The 15,804-nt window shown below is 46.1% G+C and overlaps 3 protein-coding genes across 3 annotated transcripts; 1 reads left to right on the top strand and 2 right to left on the bottom strand.

Annotated features, from left to right (window-relative positions):
- Positions 1-8,986: 8,986 nt before the first annotated feature.
- LOC147957107 (uncharacterized) lies at positions 8,987-10,916 on the top strand. The gene is made up of 6 exons (XM_087531584.1): positions 8,987-9,064; positions 9,139-9,420; positions 9,500-9,705; positions 9,789-10,101; positions 10,189-10,287; positions 10,371-10,916. Exons 1-6 carry the CDS (start codon positions 8,987-8,989, stop codon positions 10,914-10,916), a joined length of 1,524 nt encoding a protein of 507 aa, XP_087387710.1.
- A 1,253-nt stretch (positions 10,917-12,169) lies between these two features.
- On the bottom strand, positions 12,170-12,948 carry LOC125548425 (uncharacterized). The gene is made up of 2 exons (XM_048712021.2): positions 12,694-12,948; positions 12,170-12,618 (listed from the first exon to the last, which is right to left on the bottom strand). Exons 1-2 carry the CDS (start codon positions 12,946-12,948, stop codon positions 12,310-12,312), a joined length of 564 nt encoding a protein of 187 aa, XP_048567978.2. The 3' UTR covers positions 12,170-12,309.
- Positions 12,949-14,559: 1,611 nt separating this feature from the next.
- On the bottom strand, positions 14,560-15,354 carry LOC147957106 (uncharacterized). Its single transcript, XM_087531583.1, has one exon. The coding sequence runs from the start codon at positions 15,352-15,354 to the stop codon at positions 14,560-14,562; it is 795 nt and encodes a 264-aa protein (XP_087387709.1).
- Between the last annotated feature and the right edge of the window lie 450 nt (positions 15,355-15,804).

The raw sequence follows: 15,804 nt of genomic DNA, 5'->3' as shown, positions 1-15,804 counted from the left end.
TTGAGCAGGGTACCTAGCAGACTCTCGCACACGTTCTTCGTGATATGCATGACATCAAGGCTGTGGGGCACACGGTGGATATTCCCGTACGACAAGTCCCGGAAAACAGACCTCGTTTTCCATACCTTCAGCAGCGGCTCTGGCGCCTTCGCTTCTTTCTTGGTTTTGGCGCCTTTTGCTTCTTTCCCGGTAGTGGGCAATCTTTTCAATTTTTCAACAGCTCGTCTATTTCCTCGCCGCTCCTCATACGCGGGCGTCTTCGGGGTTCGGTTTCACCATCGAACAGATCCTTGCGTTTCCTCCACGGGTCATCGTCGCGAAGCCACCTTCGATGTCCCATGAACACAGTTTTCGAAGACCTGGGATCTCTATCTAGCTGGCGATACGTTGTGTCATCCATGCACCTGACGCATCCAGAAAATCCGTGGACCACCTGCCCCGCGAGATATCCGTAACCGAGATAGTCGTGCACCGTCGTGAGCAGTGCGGCTCTCATAGGGAAATATTCTTTCTCTGCGGTGTCCCACGTATTGGCTGGCGTTTTCCACAGCGTGTCTAGCTCCTCTTTCAGCAGCCCCAGATACAGATTGATGTCGTTCCCTGGTTGTTTCGGCCCTTCAATTAGCATACTCATGTGAATGTACTTCCTCTTCATGCACAACCAGGGGGTGGTTGTACATCCACACAAACACAGACCAGGTGCTATGTGTGCTTCGCTGGCTACCAAACAGATTGACTCCATCGGTGCTCGCGCCCAGCACGATGTTCCTTGGATCCTTCCCAAATTCTCGGTGTTCAAAATTCAACGCTTGCCACTGGCTCCTATCCTTAGGGTGACTCAGCATCTTGTCTTTTTTATTTATCTCTGGATCATTTGCGTCATCTTCTTGCTTCTTCTCCTCCCTATCCACGTGCCGACGCAGGAGCTTTGCTACCTTAGGGTCCGCGAAATACCGTTGCAAACGAGGAGTGATCGGAAAGTACCACACTGATTTTCGAGGAGCTTTCGTCCTCTTCTTGTATCGAGTGACGCCGCACACCGAACATATGGTAGACTCCGCGTGCTCGTCCCGATAAATGATGCAATTGTTCATGCACACATGGTATTTCACGTGCAGTAAATCCAGAGGACACACGAATTTCTTCGCCTCCTCAAAACTGGTCGGGCACTTGTTCCCCTTGGGAAGACGTTCATGCCAGAATGACATGTTCTCGTCGAAGCATGTGTCGATCATTTTGTGTTTTACCTTCATCTCCAGAGCCATGAATGTTACTTTCAGGCGGGTATGCTCGGGCCTACATCCTTCATACAATGGAGTAACCGCGTCTATCTCCAGTTGATCCAGCTTGGCTTTCTCTCGGGCGGCAGCTCTTGCGTTATCCGTCTGCTTGAGAAGCAGCTCTTGAATATGAGGGTCCTGCACCCAGCCCATCGATGGTCCATCATCGTCTGCTCCGCCGGCATCTTCATCTTCATAATCATGCCCTTCGTCTGCTCCGACATCTTCCTCATCATCATGTCCGGCATCTTCTACATGATGACTGTGTACAGCATCACCGTCGTGATCATGTCCTGGAGCAATGTTGGGGATATCGCTTATCGGGAACTTATCGGTTGACCCATGATAAGGGGTAAATCGGCCAGTTTATTGACATATCGGCCGATTTATCGCCATATCGGCTAATTTATCGGCCGATTTATCTTATCGGTCTGTCAGCGGTAAGCGATAAATCGGCCGATTTATCAGCATATCGAAAGATATCTTGAACAGTGTCCTGGAGATTCTTCGTCTTCTCGCCCGCCCGAGCCGCGGTGGTTGTCTTGCTGCCCTTCCTCATTTCTTGCCCGGCCCCCATGGACGACTTCATAGTCATCTTGATCACCTTGCCACCGATAGCCATCCATGAAACCAGGCAAGAGCAGGTGGTCCCACACCTGCCCGGAATCCGGATCCGCAATAAGGCTCTTCAGCTTGCATCTTCGACATGGACATCTTATCTCCGTCTCGTTCTTTTGAAGCATCTCGGCCTTCGCAGAGCTCAAAAACCTATTCACGATGCCTTCGGTCATCGTGCGGACCATGGTCGCCTGCGGGGTAGAGCAAAACGATATTTTAGAACCAAGAAAAAATTTGACATGACTTTCCCTAAAAATAGGACCAAAAAGAATGCATAGTGCCAAAATTCTCGCCGCAACAGAAATGAATCAACATTCCGGCAAAATATTGGCAACTATCGCATTTCAAATACCGGTACCTGCAAACACAAACATATATGCAACACCACCAACATACATAGATCTAGCTAGGCCACAAAAAGTGCATGTGCACGTTGTTGGAGGGAGAACAACATAAAGATAGCTTCCCCCCTTACTTACCTATCAAAAAGAGGTAATTTAACCACTTAATTTGGATGAAATCGATGGTGCAAATGAGGTGAGGAGGAGGAGGCAGCCGAGACAAGTTTGGAGGAGGAGGTGGAGAGAATGAAGTGGGGAAGGTGAGTGGGTAGGTGTGGCTGTCCAGAATATCTTGTTGGTCCCAGGTTACTAATGACGCACCACCTGAAAATGCCATTAGTAACCCTGGTTACTAATGGCGCATCTGCTGGTGGTGTGCCATTAGTAGTTTTGCAAAATATATATATATATATATATATATATATATATATATATATATATACTAATGGCGCACCGTGGCATAGTGCGCCATCACTAGTTTCGCCATTAGTAGTTTTGGAAAAAAAAGAATAAAAAAAATACAGTAGTGGCGCACTGTGTGGCTGGTGCGCCATTAGTATGTTTGAAAAAATGAAAAAAATTGTTACTAGTGGCGCACCATGTGTTTGGTGTGCCATTAGTGTCTTCCACACTAATGGCGCACCTGCACATGGTGCACCACTGCTATATAGTAGTGGCGCACCACATGTCAGGTGCGCCATTAGTATCCATTTCATCTATAGCCCTTTTCCTAGTAGTGTGTTGTGCATTGTCGCAGCAGACGAGCCGGTGGGCGTGGAAGAGGCGCTCACCTCCCCAGAGTGGAGAGCAGCGATGCAAGAAGGGATGCATGCCATCATCAACAACAACACATGGTCGGTTGCCGCGACTCCTCTGGAGTGCCGTGCGATCGGTCTGAAATGGGTCTTCAAGCTGAAAAAGGACGCAGATGACAACGTGGTCAAGCACAAGGCCAGACTCGTCATTAAGGGGTACGCCTAGCGACAGGGGGTGGACTTCGACGAGGTGTTTGCACCGGTGGCGCGAATGGAGACGGTGCAAGTGCTGATCGCGCTCGCCGTGCACGCTGGCTGGCAAGTCCATCATATGGATGTCAAGTCAGCGTTCTTGAACGGCGACCTGGCGGAGGAGGTCCACTTCCAGCAGCCGGAGGGTTTAGTCAATCTCAATGATCCTCGAGCCGTCCTCAAGCTAAGCAAGGCCCTGTATGGGCTGCGACAGGCGCCGCGTGCATGGTATGCCAAACTCGATACCTCTCTCCATGAACTTGGCTTTGCGCGTAGTCCTCTGGAGCATGCCGTGTACAGACGCAGTGAAGGCAGCTCGCTCCTACTCGTGGGGGTCTACGTCGACGACCTGGTCATCACTGGAGCTGACGGCGACGAGATCACGGCGTTCAAGCCCGAGATGCAGCACCTATTCCAGATGAGCGACCTTGGGTTGTTGTCTTACTACCTTGGCATCAAGGTGAAGCAGGAGCGGGGCAAGATCATGCTTTGCCAAAGAGGATATGCTGAGAAAGTACTCGAGCGCGCTGGGATAAGCGGCTGCAACCCATGCAACACACCTATGGAGGTGCGTTTGAAGCTGAGCAAGGAGGACGACGCACCTCCGGCGGACGCCACTGAGCACGCGCCATTGGACGGTGGTGAAGCAGATCCTCAGGTACATCCGCGGCACTCTTCACTATGGCTGCAGCTACAAGAGGGGGTTGGGCGCGCCCTCCCTGGTTGGCTACAGCGACGGCGACCACGCCGGCGACACGAACGACCGCAAGAGCACCTCCGGCGTGGTCTACTTCCTCGGCGGCAGCGTCGTCACCTAGACCTCACAGAAGAAGGTCGTGGCGATTTCGTCGTGCGAGGCCGAGTACATTGCTGCTGCGGCAGCGACGTGCCAGGGGGTGTGGCTCAGCTGCCTCCTTGCTGACCTGACGAGGCGATCAGTGGAGAAGTTTCAGTTACTCATCGACGACAAGTCTGCGATCGCCCTGAGCAAAAACCCAATTCACCATGACCGGAGCAAGCACATCGACATCAAGTATCACTACATCCATCAGTGCATCGAGGAAGGAAAGGTTGAAGTTGATCACATTGGCACTGACAACCAGCTCGCTGACATTCTGACCAAGGCATTGGGAAGAGTCGGGTTCGTGGAGATGAAGGACAGGAGAAGCTTGGTGTCGTCGCGGTGCAGCAAGCTTAAGGGGGTGAATTGTTAGCTCGTCTAAGCCTGCCGCACCTGCCTCAAGTTTCACTTTCAGAAATAACGTAGTGTAGGTTTAGTTAGACACTTGCATGTTTATTTCAGCTAAGTTTTTCAGTCAAATTCTGTTAGTGTTAGGCACCAGGAGACGCGGGATGTGCGATCTCTGGCGCGTTTGTAGCTGTAACAGGAGTGTGCTCGAGGTCGTGGGATGGCACGACCTAGTAGTTGAGCTATTCTCGCTGCACGATCGTTAGATCTCTGAATAAAGGGAGCAGAAACAGAAAAGCTGCAACAGTTCGCAGCAGCATCTCGGCAGATTGGTCCAGTGGCGCAGCGAAGAGTTCTTGCCAGTTTTGATGGATTTCGATCAGAGGCGATGTATGGCAGCTGTGTGCAATATCATTCTCCAACCGATCAGAAGCATGGCAGCGGAACTACATTGGCGCCTACCTTGCACAGCTTGTACTACATTTAGGATCAGAGTGTACCTCAGTAGAATTCGGTTCATAATTTAACAGCAGCAGCACCTACCCCTTGCATAATCTCTCAGATAATCTAGCAACAATGCTCCAAGGAGGTTCAGATGGCTCGCCACACGAGTCTGATGGTTCCTGATGTCTTCTATTCCCTAATGCATTTTCACATTGCTCATATTTTTGCCTTGTCTGCCAACTATTAAAATATGTAGCGAAAAAGTGATTTGAGATCGATGCTACTACTTGGCTAAAGATGCAGCCATGGAGCCGCATATATAGATAGAAATGGCCAACGACTAGTATTCATCTTTGGAGGTTGTTGGATCATTATCGCTTTTCATTCATTTCATGTCACAATTTTTTTTGTATGGATAAGGGACAGACACATCCATAGTTGTTGTTACTCCCTCCGTCTGGGTTTATTTGGCCTGCAGACAACTCTTTTGGACTAAGGCACATAGTAATTTGCTCACATTAATCATTACATTTCACTTTCAATGCACCCTCTCACATGCAGCCAATGAAAAAACATGCACGCAACGTATTTATATTCAACCATGTGACTAGCAACAATGCTTCTCACCACGGCCAATGAAATGGCTGCATACATGTAGATTTCCAAAACAAGGCCTTATAAAAACGGACATACTTATGGTATTTTTAAGCCTAATAAACCTGGACGGATGGAGTACATTAATTCAATGTGACGAAGTATAATAAATGCTTCTGAGGTTACGAACTTACAATCGATAAGACAAGGCATACACATCTAAGACACCAAAACAAACAATAAAGGCCTATGGTGAGACCAAAAGCTAAACCAAAGCATCTGAAGTCTTCCTGTTGACTTCTGCCCTCCGTATTCAAGGTCAATGTTTTTTAAGGCGCAAGTAGCAAGCAGCATTCTCAACCACTGTACAGGTCCTTGATTGGTCCTGGGGTGGCGCGAGCCAAGAGGTCAAGCAAGGCCGAAGATATAGGACGGCCATTTGGGACACCTAGGTGCCCAGGCTCCTTGCCTTTCCACCGTTCGATTGCATTAAAGGTCAATCCATCACAGATTACTGATTTGGAAATAATTACGTAGTTTGGAAAGAGTTATAAAGATAACCATAAATGGATACCATTAAATATGGTCCAACACGCCATGCATGTTAACACTTTTTTAGCATGCAAAAAAATACCCATGCATGGCATCCTTCCTTGTTGAGAGACGTTAGTAATACAAATTGGAGAGAGAAAATGTCCTTGGGTATACATAGATTTTTTTTCATATTTGTATGATCTGACGTATGTTGCATGGTTGGCTGGACACATACAACAATTTTATTATTCCAAATTAAGATAGCATTTTCTTTCCTACGATTTTATCACTTCCGATATTAGATACCTATGGATGCCATATTTCATGTACCGAGGTATATACACAGTCAGATTTTTACTTTCTACATGTTGACGGGGTGCCTAAAATATTTTCCTACCCTTTTTCACGTAGGTATATATACGCGCATACACATTGGGTATACTGTTTTATTTTTAAGTTTGCTGGGTATATACAAGGAGATTTGTGAGTATATCGTACATTGTGTCTCATTAGCGGGTATTTGATACCTCGGCATGTGTCAATGATTTGAAGTACGTACACCATTTAAGTATATACATACCAGATTTACATACATACTCATGATATTTTTTAGGTATCTACATACTCATGATATATCTAGATATATTCATTACGTCTTGTTAGTAGGTATTTGAGATACCCGAGGTATATCCATAATCTTTTTGTATAATACAGCAGGTATGTGTATATTCTTAGTACATATAGTACGAGGGAATATGTATATTTTTCATTACACAATACTTATGGTACGTATATATTTTTGTTAGATATAATAGTCCGAGTATGTGTATATTTATATGAGGTATAATACGTCAACATAATATTTGGAAAGGGATTATTGCTAGGAAATCAACATAATATTTTTTTGGAAAGCAATTATTGACAGCAGTGCATGCAAATAAAAAATGGAAAGCTAATGTTTCATTGATTGCATGTCATGCACTAATAAAAATGACTTGCCATAAACGGCCTAGGTGCCCATGCACCTAGGTGCCCCAAACATTTTACACACACACACATATATATATATATATATAGGAAAATGGTTGTGTACTCTTGGGAGTACGTACTCCCGCTTCTCATATACCACATAGATGAATCTTTTATACCATTTTATTATTTTTAATATACTTCATTAGTAATTATTAGATACCCCAAAATGAATTCCATGAAAAAATTCATGTGAATCTACATATTTTTAAATGTTTACGTATATACTAATGTGTTTGTATGTGAAAAAGGTATATTATAAAAAGTACATCGCAGATGATATTTTTTCAACAAAACTCGTATTGAGGTATTTTAGAATATTTAATGAAGTATATTGAGAATAATAAAGAGGTATAATTAATGCGTATATGAGGTATATTGAGAATGGGAGTACATACTCCTAGGAGTACAGAAGAGGAGTCCTATATATATATTATACATATACTAAATCTGACCAGGTTTCTTTTACCCTGTTTTTTTTTTGACTTTTTCGTATCAGTGAAAATTTAGCCAATCGAGACATGACACGTGCTTTACTGAGGGACCTGACGGGGTACGCACCTGTGTGCAGCTAGCGATTGACGCAGGGAGTTCTACTTTAGTTTGGTATTGGCGGACAAAATTACTGTTCTGACCTATAAGGCTAACTAAATTCCGATTTGACCTCGTTTCGAAACAAATTTCGTTTCTGACCTTTTTTGGTGACGCCAAGATCCCTGGCGTCTGGGTTATGAAGCAGACGCCAGGGACCCTGGCGTCTGGCCCCTGGCTCGCACTGCCCGCGTGCTCGTTGACTTGCTGACGTGGCAAAGGGGCCAGACGCCAGGGACCCTGGCGTCTGGCCCTGGTAACTGGATAACGCCGCGGGGCCAGCCCACCCACCCATCTGTTCTTCTCCCTGCGGCACACGAACAAAGGGGGTTATCTTCTTCGCCCCTCTTCTCCCTCACACCAATCCCCCCCTTGATCTACTTCATCCTCCACCCAAATTTGTGGATCTGAGGCCCCCAAGCTTCTTTGAGGTATTCTCCCCCATTCCCTCCAACTTGTTTTGCTTTCCCCCTCTCTTGTTGGATGCATTATTTCACATTAGGTGATGTTAGATTAGTAGATGGTTTCTTTGTTTTAGGAAATAGTTTGTAGTTGATAGATGATTTGGTAGGTAGTGTAGTTGGTAGATGTTTGTAGTTGTCCACCAATAGACATAGTTTGTGATTTTTTTTTGAATTATAGATGATGTATGCATGTGCTAGTAAATTAGCTATATGTTGAATATATAGATGGCATAATCTTTGTTTGAATCTGAGAAGACAACTTTGGCAAGCAAATGTATTTAGAAAAAATATTATATGTGTGAAGTGGTATGACAATATAGTTGAATATATAGATGGCAATTTTTTTTCAAAAGAGATGATGAAATTTGATTATTGTGTGTGACATGATTTGTTCAATAGAATGGCGGATGATGATTATGAAATTTATTTGATGGTGAAATTTGGTACTCTAGATGATATGTGTGCATATGTAGAAGAAAGAAATGATGTGGTTATTTTTGAGAAGAATGGTGTTTTCATATGGCATAAACTTGGAGAAGGAAATTGTTTGATATTGTTCATGTATTCATAGATGTTTGTGATTTGTTTTGTAGGATGGCGGATGGTGATGGACCTTGGTATGACGGATTAATCGATGAGTGGGATAAGGATCATCGTGCTCGTGCCATTGAGAATGGACAGGTAAGAAGCAAGAGTGGGTCAATTTTCGTTGTTTCTCATTTGTGTTCTTGTATTGATTATTAAAACATCACTTTATTTGCAGGTTGTAGTTGCTATGCGCATGAGGGGTCATTCCGCTGATGACGTGGTTGTGCAGCAGTACGCGCGGGCCTATCTTTGGTATGTACTAACCAAGGTAGTCTTCTCAGATGCAACCGGGAACTCAGCCCTCTGGATGTTCTTGGAGCTACTCAATAACTGGGATACCCAGTATAGCTGGGGTTCAGCCGCACTAGCATATTTGTATCGTCAGGTAAGAGATATTTGCAACCATTTATCTTGCATTTGTCATGCGCCTCCATATCTAACATGTTTGTTTGATTGCAGCTTGACTTGGCGTGTCGGAGAAAGGGAGATACATCCTCATTGTCTGGGTTTGTTTGGAGCCTATCCGTGTGGATGTGGGAGCGGATCCCGGTTGGACGGCCCGATTTAAAGAACCCCCTCATGGCAAACCCATGGGGTAATCATGACGGGTTGCATGATGATGATCCATATCGGCGCCCTACGCTTGCTTACTATTGGGAACAAGTGACAGTCTACACAGGAAGCTCGCATGTGCGATACAAGTGCTATATGAACGAGCTGGACACCTTGACTGCTGAGCAGGTTTTGAGAAGTTCGATGAGATAAAATTTAGTCAAGAATAAAACTTATGTAGCTAACAATGTATCTCTTTATTTTGCAGGTATATTGGTTGCCTTATGTCGAAGATCGTGACTTTGATCTTAATGAGATGTGCACGCGTGATAGCCATCTTTGGCGGGCGAGGTGCCCAATGATATGCTTCTTCGCAGTCGAGTGGCACTTTGTAGACCGTGTGGCAAGACAATTTGGAAGAAGACAAGGTATTCCAATTGAGGAGAGCAAGAAGGAAATGCTATCTCTGCATCGGTAAGCAAGCATGCCTTGAGTATGTAGTAGAGCATTGAATAAGTCAATGTTTGCTAATGCTTTGTCCCGTGCATCATTTGTAGGTTCGATCGAAGGAACAATCAGGATATGTCGGATTGGGCAAACAAACACCGTGCATGGATAGAAATTTGGAATCAAAGAGACACACTAGTGCAATCAGAGAATAGACCTCACAATCAGTTAGCATATCAGAAGTATCAAGTGTGGTATGCGGATCGTTACTGGTTAAAGCTGAAGCCAGGTTGGACTCACGAGGAGTGGTCGGCGTTGGTGTCTGAAGAACCGGAGACTGTAGAAGGTTATCATACCTTCAACACGGGTGTGAGAGACACCAGAGGGGCTCATGTTGACTACGCACCGATGCATGACGAAATGGTAGTCTGTTTGACCTATTACTCTAACATACTTGCATCATGTTGTCTTCTTTCAAATACATAAGTTTGGTGTGTTCATGAATTGCAGGGCAGAGAGTTGCTTCTGTGCGTCAACGATGCCAATGTTGCACTGAGTCATCCACCTGGTGGTGCATTATCTGAGAGGACTCTTAGGAGCACGATGGAGGTGTGACCAATATATTATAAAAGTTTTTTTTCGCGGATTATTTATTTGCATCTCATATCATAGCATATTTTGTGTTGTTGCAGAAGTTCAAGAAGCGGTTTCATAAGATGGCAGCAATGCTTTCTTGCCATGGTGCTCAGTCCACTGGCGTGTATGCACCTGGTAGCCGCGCCGCCACAGCTAATAGACGGCGTTATCTCCAGAACGATGAGGACACGGAGGAGTTCCATGAAGAGGAGCCAGCACATCAAGAGGAGCCAACACATCATGAGGAGCATGAGTATGATGCAACACATCAAGAGGATCATGAGTATGATGTTGATGCTCCACAACCATCACAGGTTACACAACCGACACAAGGCAATGCTCGCTCTAGGAAAGGCAAAGCCATAGCTAAGACACCAGGCAAGAAAGGTAGAAAGAAGACATGGAACACACAATTCCATAGTCCGGAGTATCCTCATCAGCTTATCCCAAGAGGAATGCAAAGATATAAGACCAACATTGAGGCGGAGGAGGAGGCATACAACGAAGAGGAGGAGGAGGCATACAACGAAGAGGAGGAAGAGGCTAGCGAAGAGGAGGAGCCTACACTTGCAACCATTGCGAAGAGAGGAAGGAGGAAGTGAGCTTCTTGTTTGGAAGTGAATGAACTAGGTGGCGTTTGTATGCATGAACTTGGTGTCTTATGTATGCACTTGGTGTCTTATCTATGCTTGAATTTGTCGTGATGAAAAATCCGTGAACTTGTTCTCGTTTGTATGCAAGAATTTGTCGTGGTGAAAGTTCTGTGAAATGAGCTATAATCTGTGTTGTATGAACCTGTCATATGAATATATATGTGTTATCTTCTTGTATCAAACAGCAAGTTCAAGATTACAGGGGCTGGATGAGTTGATTTACCTTCTAGTTTCGAAATCCTGAAGATCCAACGGTGAAACCGGACCGATTCGTGAGAGATTTGAGGGGGGTTAGGGTGCTGGATGAGGGAGTGACGTTGGTAGGGCTAGAGGTGAGAGTGGGTGGATATGAATGAAATGAGAGGGTAGAGGTGGAGATGAATGGATGAGAGGGGTAGAGGTGGGCCCAAAGAATCTTATCCACTCGAATCTTATCCATCAGACAGATAACTGCAAAAATGCTAGGGACCCAGATGCCATGGACCTTGGCGTCTGGGTGTCCATCAGACACATCAGGCATTTGTCTGGTCTCCTGCGTGAGCAAAATGAGCCAGACGCCACGGTCCTTGGCGTCTGGTTGTGGGAGCCAGACGCCATGGTCCCTGGCGTCTGGGGTGTCCATCAGACACATCAGGCATTTGTCTGGTCTCCTGCGTGAGCAAAATGAGCCAGACGCCACGGTCCTTGGCGTCTGGTTGTGGGAGCCAGACGCCATGGTCCCTGGCGTCTGGGGTGTCCATCAGACACATCAGGCATTTTTCTGGTCTCCTGCGTGAGCAAAATGAGCCAGACGCCGCGGTCCTTGGCGTCTGGGTGTGAGAGCCAGACGCCATGGTCCCTGGCGTCTGGGGTGTCCATCAGACACATCAGGCATTTGTCTGGTCTTCTGCGTGACCAAAATGAGCCAGACGCCATGGTCCCTGGCGTCTGGGGTGGCATTTGTCTGGTCTTCTGCGTGACCAAAATAAGCCAGACGCCAAGGACCAAACTAGATAAGGACCCAGACGCCATGGACCTTGGCGTCTGGGTGTGGACCTGGTGTTTTTGCACACACACTAGTGTCTGTTGTTAATGTTTTTTCTTAGCAACTTATTGCACACACTGTTAAATATGAACAAAGCATGCTAGTCTCAACCAAAAATATGAACAAAGCATACTAACTACTCTCGAATGACGAACATAGTTTGCACATAATCTCAAATAGTCTCGAATTACAAGTTCATCACACACGATGTGTCAAATGACATAAATAGTTCATGATCACGTAAGGTCTCGAATGACAAGTTCATCACACACAAAGTCTCGAAAGTCCATCATCGATGTCGGTGCCTTTTCCATTTGTCTACTGAGTAGTACGGGGCCACTTTCCCTTCTTGTCACGTGCCTCGTCCTCCTCTTGTGCATCACGAGCCCTTGCAAGTTTTCTTGCCCTCTCTTCTTGACGAGCCTCCTTCTCTTTGCGTGCCCTCTCTTCCTCACGCTTCTTGCGCTCACGAGCCTCCTTCTCATGACGCTCCCGCTCCAATCCCCGTGCATAGGACTCCTCGAATAGGCGCTGCCTCCGTAACCAATCTCGACGTTGGTCCTCTTGGACATCTTTTGGTACCTCGTGATCTATCCAAGTGAAGTACTTGCAAAGTGGAGGAGGGGACTACATATAAACCATGTTTTTGTTAGACATATGAGTGACAACTTGTTGATGTTTTTGTATGTACACCTAACATACCGGTGGTATGTCATATGCGTTAGTTGGCCTTCGACGATCATGTGCATAGTTGGGACACACGAAAAACCTTCTACCTTCTGTCCATGACTTGTTGCGGTCAGTGGACACCTTCAGCTTGCAAACATCACCACACCAACATGATGGTGTGGGCACATCCTTCTCCTTTTCCTTGTCCAAACTGGTCTCCATCCACGTCTTCGGCATGTCCTCTTGGTCCGCGCACGCCGGCCTTGTCATGGAACCGGATGAAGCCATGCCTACAAAAAGAACAATTGTTAGCACAAGACATAAAGAGAGTAAATGCGTAAATACAGTAAATGAATAAATGCTAGGAATTGTATGAACAAATAATATACCATTATTATTAGATCAACCATATGGATTAAGCAAATAACCGAAGGCCGATCCATTATCAACCATTCCTCTACGACCACCACCACCTCTAGCACTTGTGCTTCCTCTCGGACCACCACCACCTCTAGCACTTGTGCCTGCTCGGCCACCACCTCTAGCACTTGTGCCTGCTCGGCCACCACCTCTAGCACTTGTGCCTGCTCGACCACCACCTCTAGCACTTGTGCTAACTCGACCACCACCTCTAGCACTTGTACTCCCTCTACGAACACTAGCACCTCTAGCACTTGTGCTCCCTCTACGACCACCACTACCACCTCTGACACTTGTGCTTCCTCGACCACCACCACCGTCACCTCTTCCACCTCGTTCACCATCGGTGCCGCCTCCACGACTTGTTTTTCTTTTTTTGGTTTTCTTATTCTTGCATGTCCGCTCATTGTGTCCCCCTTCACCGCACACCCCACAGTTGATAGTGTCAGGAGCCTCCATGAAATGACCGCTACCAAATTGTTTCATGCTAGTGTATCCAGCCAGGTCATCCATATCACCCCTGAACCTCTTAGTTCTCCTTCTACCCTTCGTCTCCACCTTCAGAAGAGGGTCTGGCCTAATATGAGGGCCATGGTACTCAGGCCATTGTGATTGGTCCAAGAAAGGGTGAAATCTTGGCACCCATGTCAACCTAGTAGCTTCCACATGAAACTTTTGCATCCTCACGGTTTTTCCATCATTAACATGTATGTTTCTCACCTTCGCCGCCGTTATCAAATGCGAGCATGGCCAATAATACTTACTAGGCCTCTCGCACTGGCACCACCGAGTCTTCAGTTTCACCTCAAATGCAGCACCACCATATTGTCTACCGTCTCGTGTTGTGCCACCTGGCTCATCAATTTGATAGATCATTTCAAGTCTACCGAATATGATAACTTGTTGCCGTGAAGACTTGCTTGCTTGTAACTGCAACCATTCATCAACCTTTTCCGGATAATCCTTTTTTTCACCTATCCATTTTGCAGTCTCTTCAGAATGCCTCTGAAAGTACTCATTAAGCTTGAAGAAGGTGTACTCCACTATTGCAGTCACCGACAATGCACGAGCACCCTTCAACACATTGTTGAAACATTCTACGAGATTGCTCGTCATGTCGCCACATCGCCAACCACCATCGTCATGAGCGCGTGCCCACTTGTGCTTCTCGCTTAAATTCCTAGTTAAGAACTCTTTTCCCCCTTCGTTCACCGCTGCAAAGAGTTTGTTGTACCGAGCATCGAAACCTTGGGTGGTGAAGGCCACACATACATGGGTAAGGTCTTTGCTGAGCTCCTTGCTCTTACATGCCCGGTAAAAGTTGGCCACGAAATGCCTCATGCACCATCTGTGGTGAAGCTTTGGAAATCCTGGAATAACAATGTCCATTGCCTTGAGTATGCCATGATGCCGGTCCGATATGATGCATACCTCCCTAGCCCCAATCACGTTGTGCCTAACATGACCCACGAACCACTCCTAGTTGTCTTGGTGCTCGGAAGGCACCAAAGCAAATGCACACGGCAACACGTTGTCGTTTGATGAGTGCGCCATTGCTACAATTAGTGTGCCCTTATATTTACCGGTCAAGAACGTGCCATCTATAGACAAGACCGGACGACAATGCTGAAACACCTCCACACATTGTCCATAACTCCAGAAGGCACGGTGGAACACTCCCTCGTGATCCTCGACCACATGAAACATGCCCGGGTTCCTATGTACAATCGCGGCCAACAACCTTGGGAGCTGGTTGTATGCTTCTTCATAACCACCATACAACACCCTAATAGCATTTGCCTTTGCCTTCCATGCCTTCCCATACTTGACTTCATAACCAAATTGTTTTTTCACCGTCCGCATGAGAAACCTCACTTTCACAGTGGGATCAAAGGCTATGTCTTTCATCCATTTGTATCTGAGATACTCAGATGTGAGTTGACGGTGTGTCTTTCTAAGTCGTTTCGATGGCGGTTTGCATCTATGAGTGGTATCACAACTTTTCAACACCCATTCTTCGGTTTCTTTAAGCTTTCTTGCACGAACCTTCCATGTGCATTCCTTTTGCTCACACACCACGGTGTAACGCAACTTCATGTCGGAGTGCTCAACATAAATTGGCCTATGGTTTCGAATGGCATAGTCAGCCAACCAAAACTTCAGCATAGGCAAGCTCAGAAACTTCAATCCTTTCTTCAAATAAGCATTCTCGTCCTCATTCTCCACCCTTGGTTCTCCTGGATCCGGGCATGGTGTTGGCTCAATCGCCGTCATTCTCATTCCACCGTCAACAACAGCTTTATGGGCAAGGCTGAGATCTTTAAACAAGTGAGTTCTTTTTTTGTAAGCCCGTCAGCTCAAAGTGGATTTGGTTCTCCTCCTTTGTGAATCCATCCTCGTCCAACTGTTCAACTGGACCCTCGTCATCCGAGTCATACGCATATTGACGCCTAAAAGGCAAGTCACGATCCATGTCCTTTTGCGCTATGTACGCATCCAAGTCACCAACATCATTACCATGAAACCCTTCCTCTTGCTCTTCGTCGTCATCATAAACATCTTCATCCTCTTGAATTACTTCGTCACTAGCAATCACCTCAACTTCATTTGCTTGGCTAGTTGGTGGTTGGCTAGAAGCATTGGGGGCATACAACTCAACCTCATTTGCTTTGATAGATGGTACACGGGGACGTGGTGGGGGATAAACATTGAGGGCATCAACCA

Source organism: Triticum urartu, chromosome 7A (genome assembly GCF_056163025.1).
Source record: "Triticum urartu cultivar PI428250 chromosome 7A, HENAU_Tu73, whole genome shotgun sequence".
In the NCBI taxonomy this organism is placed as follows: Eukaryota; Viridiplantae; Streptophyta; class Magnoliopsida; order Poales; family Poaceae; genus Triticum; species Triticum urartu.
The sequence above is the reverse complement of the archived record's forward strand: the minus strand, read 5'-3'. Positions and strand labels throughout refer to the sequence as shown.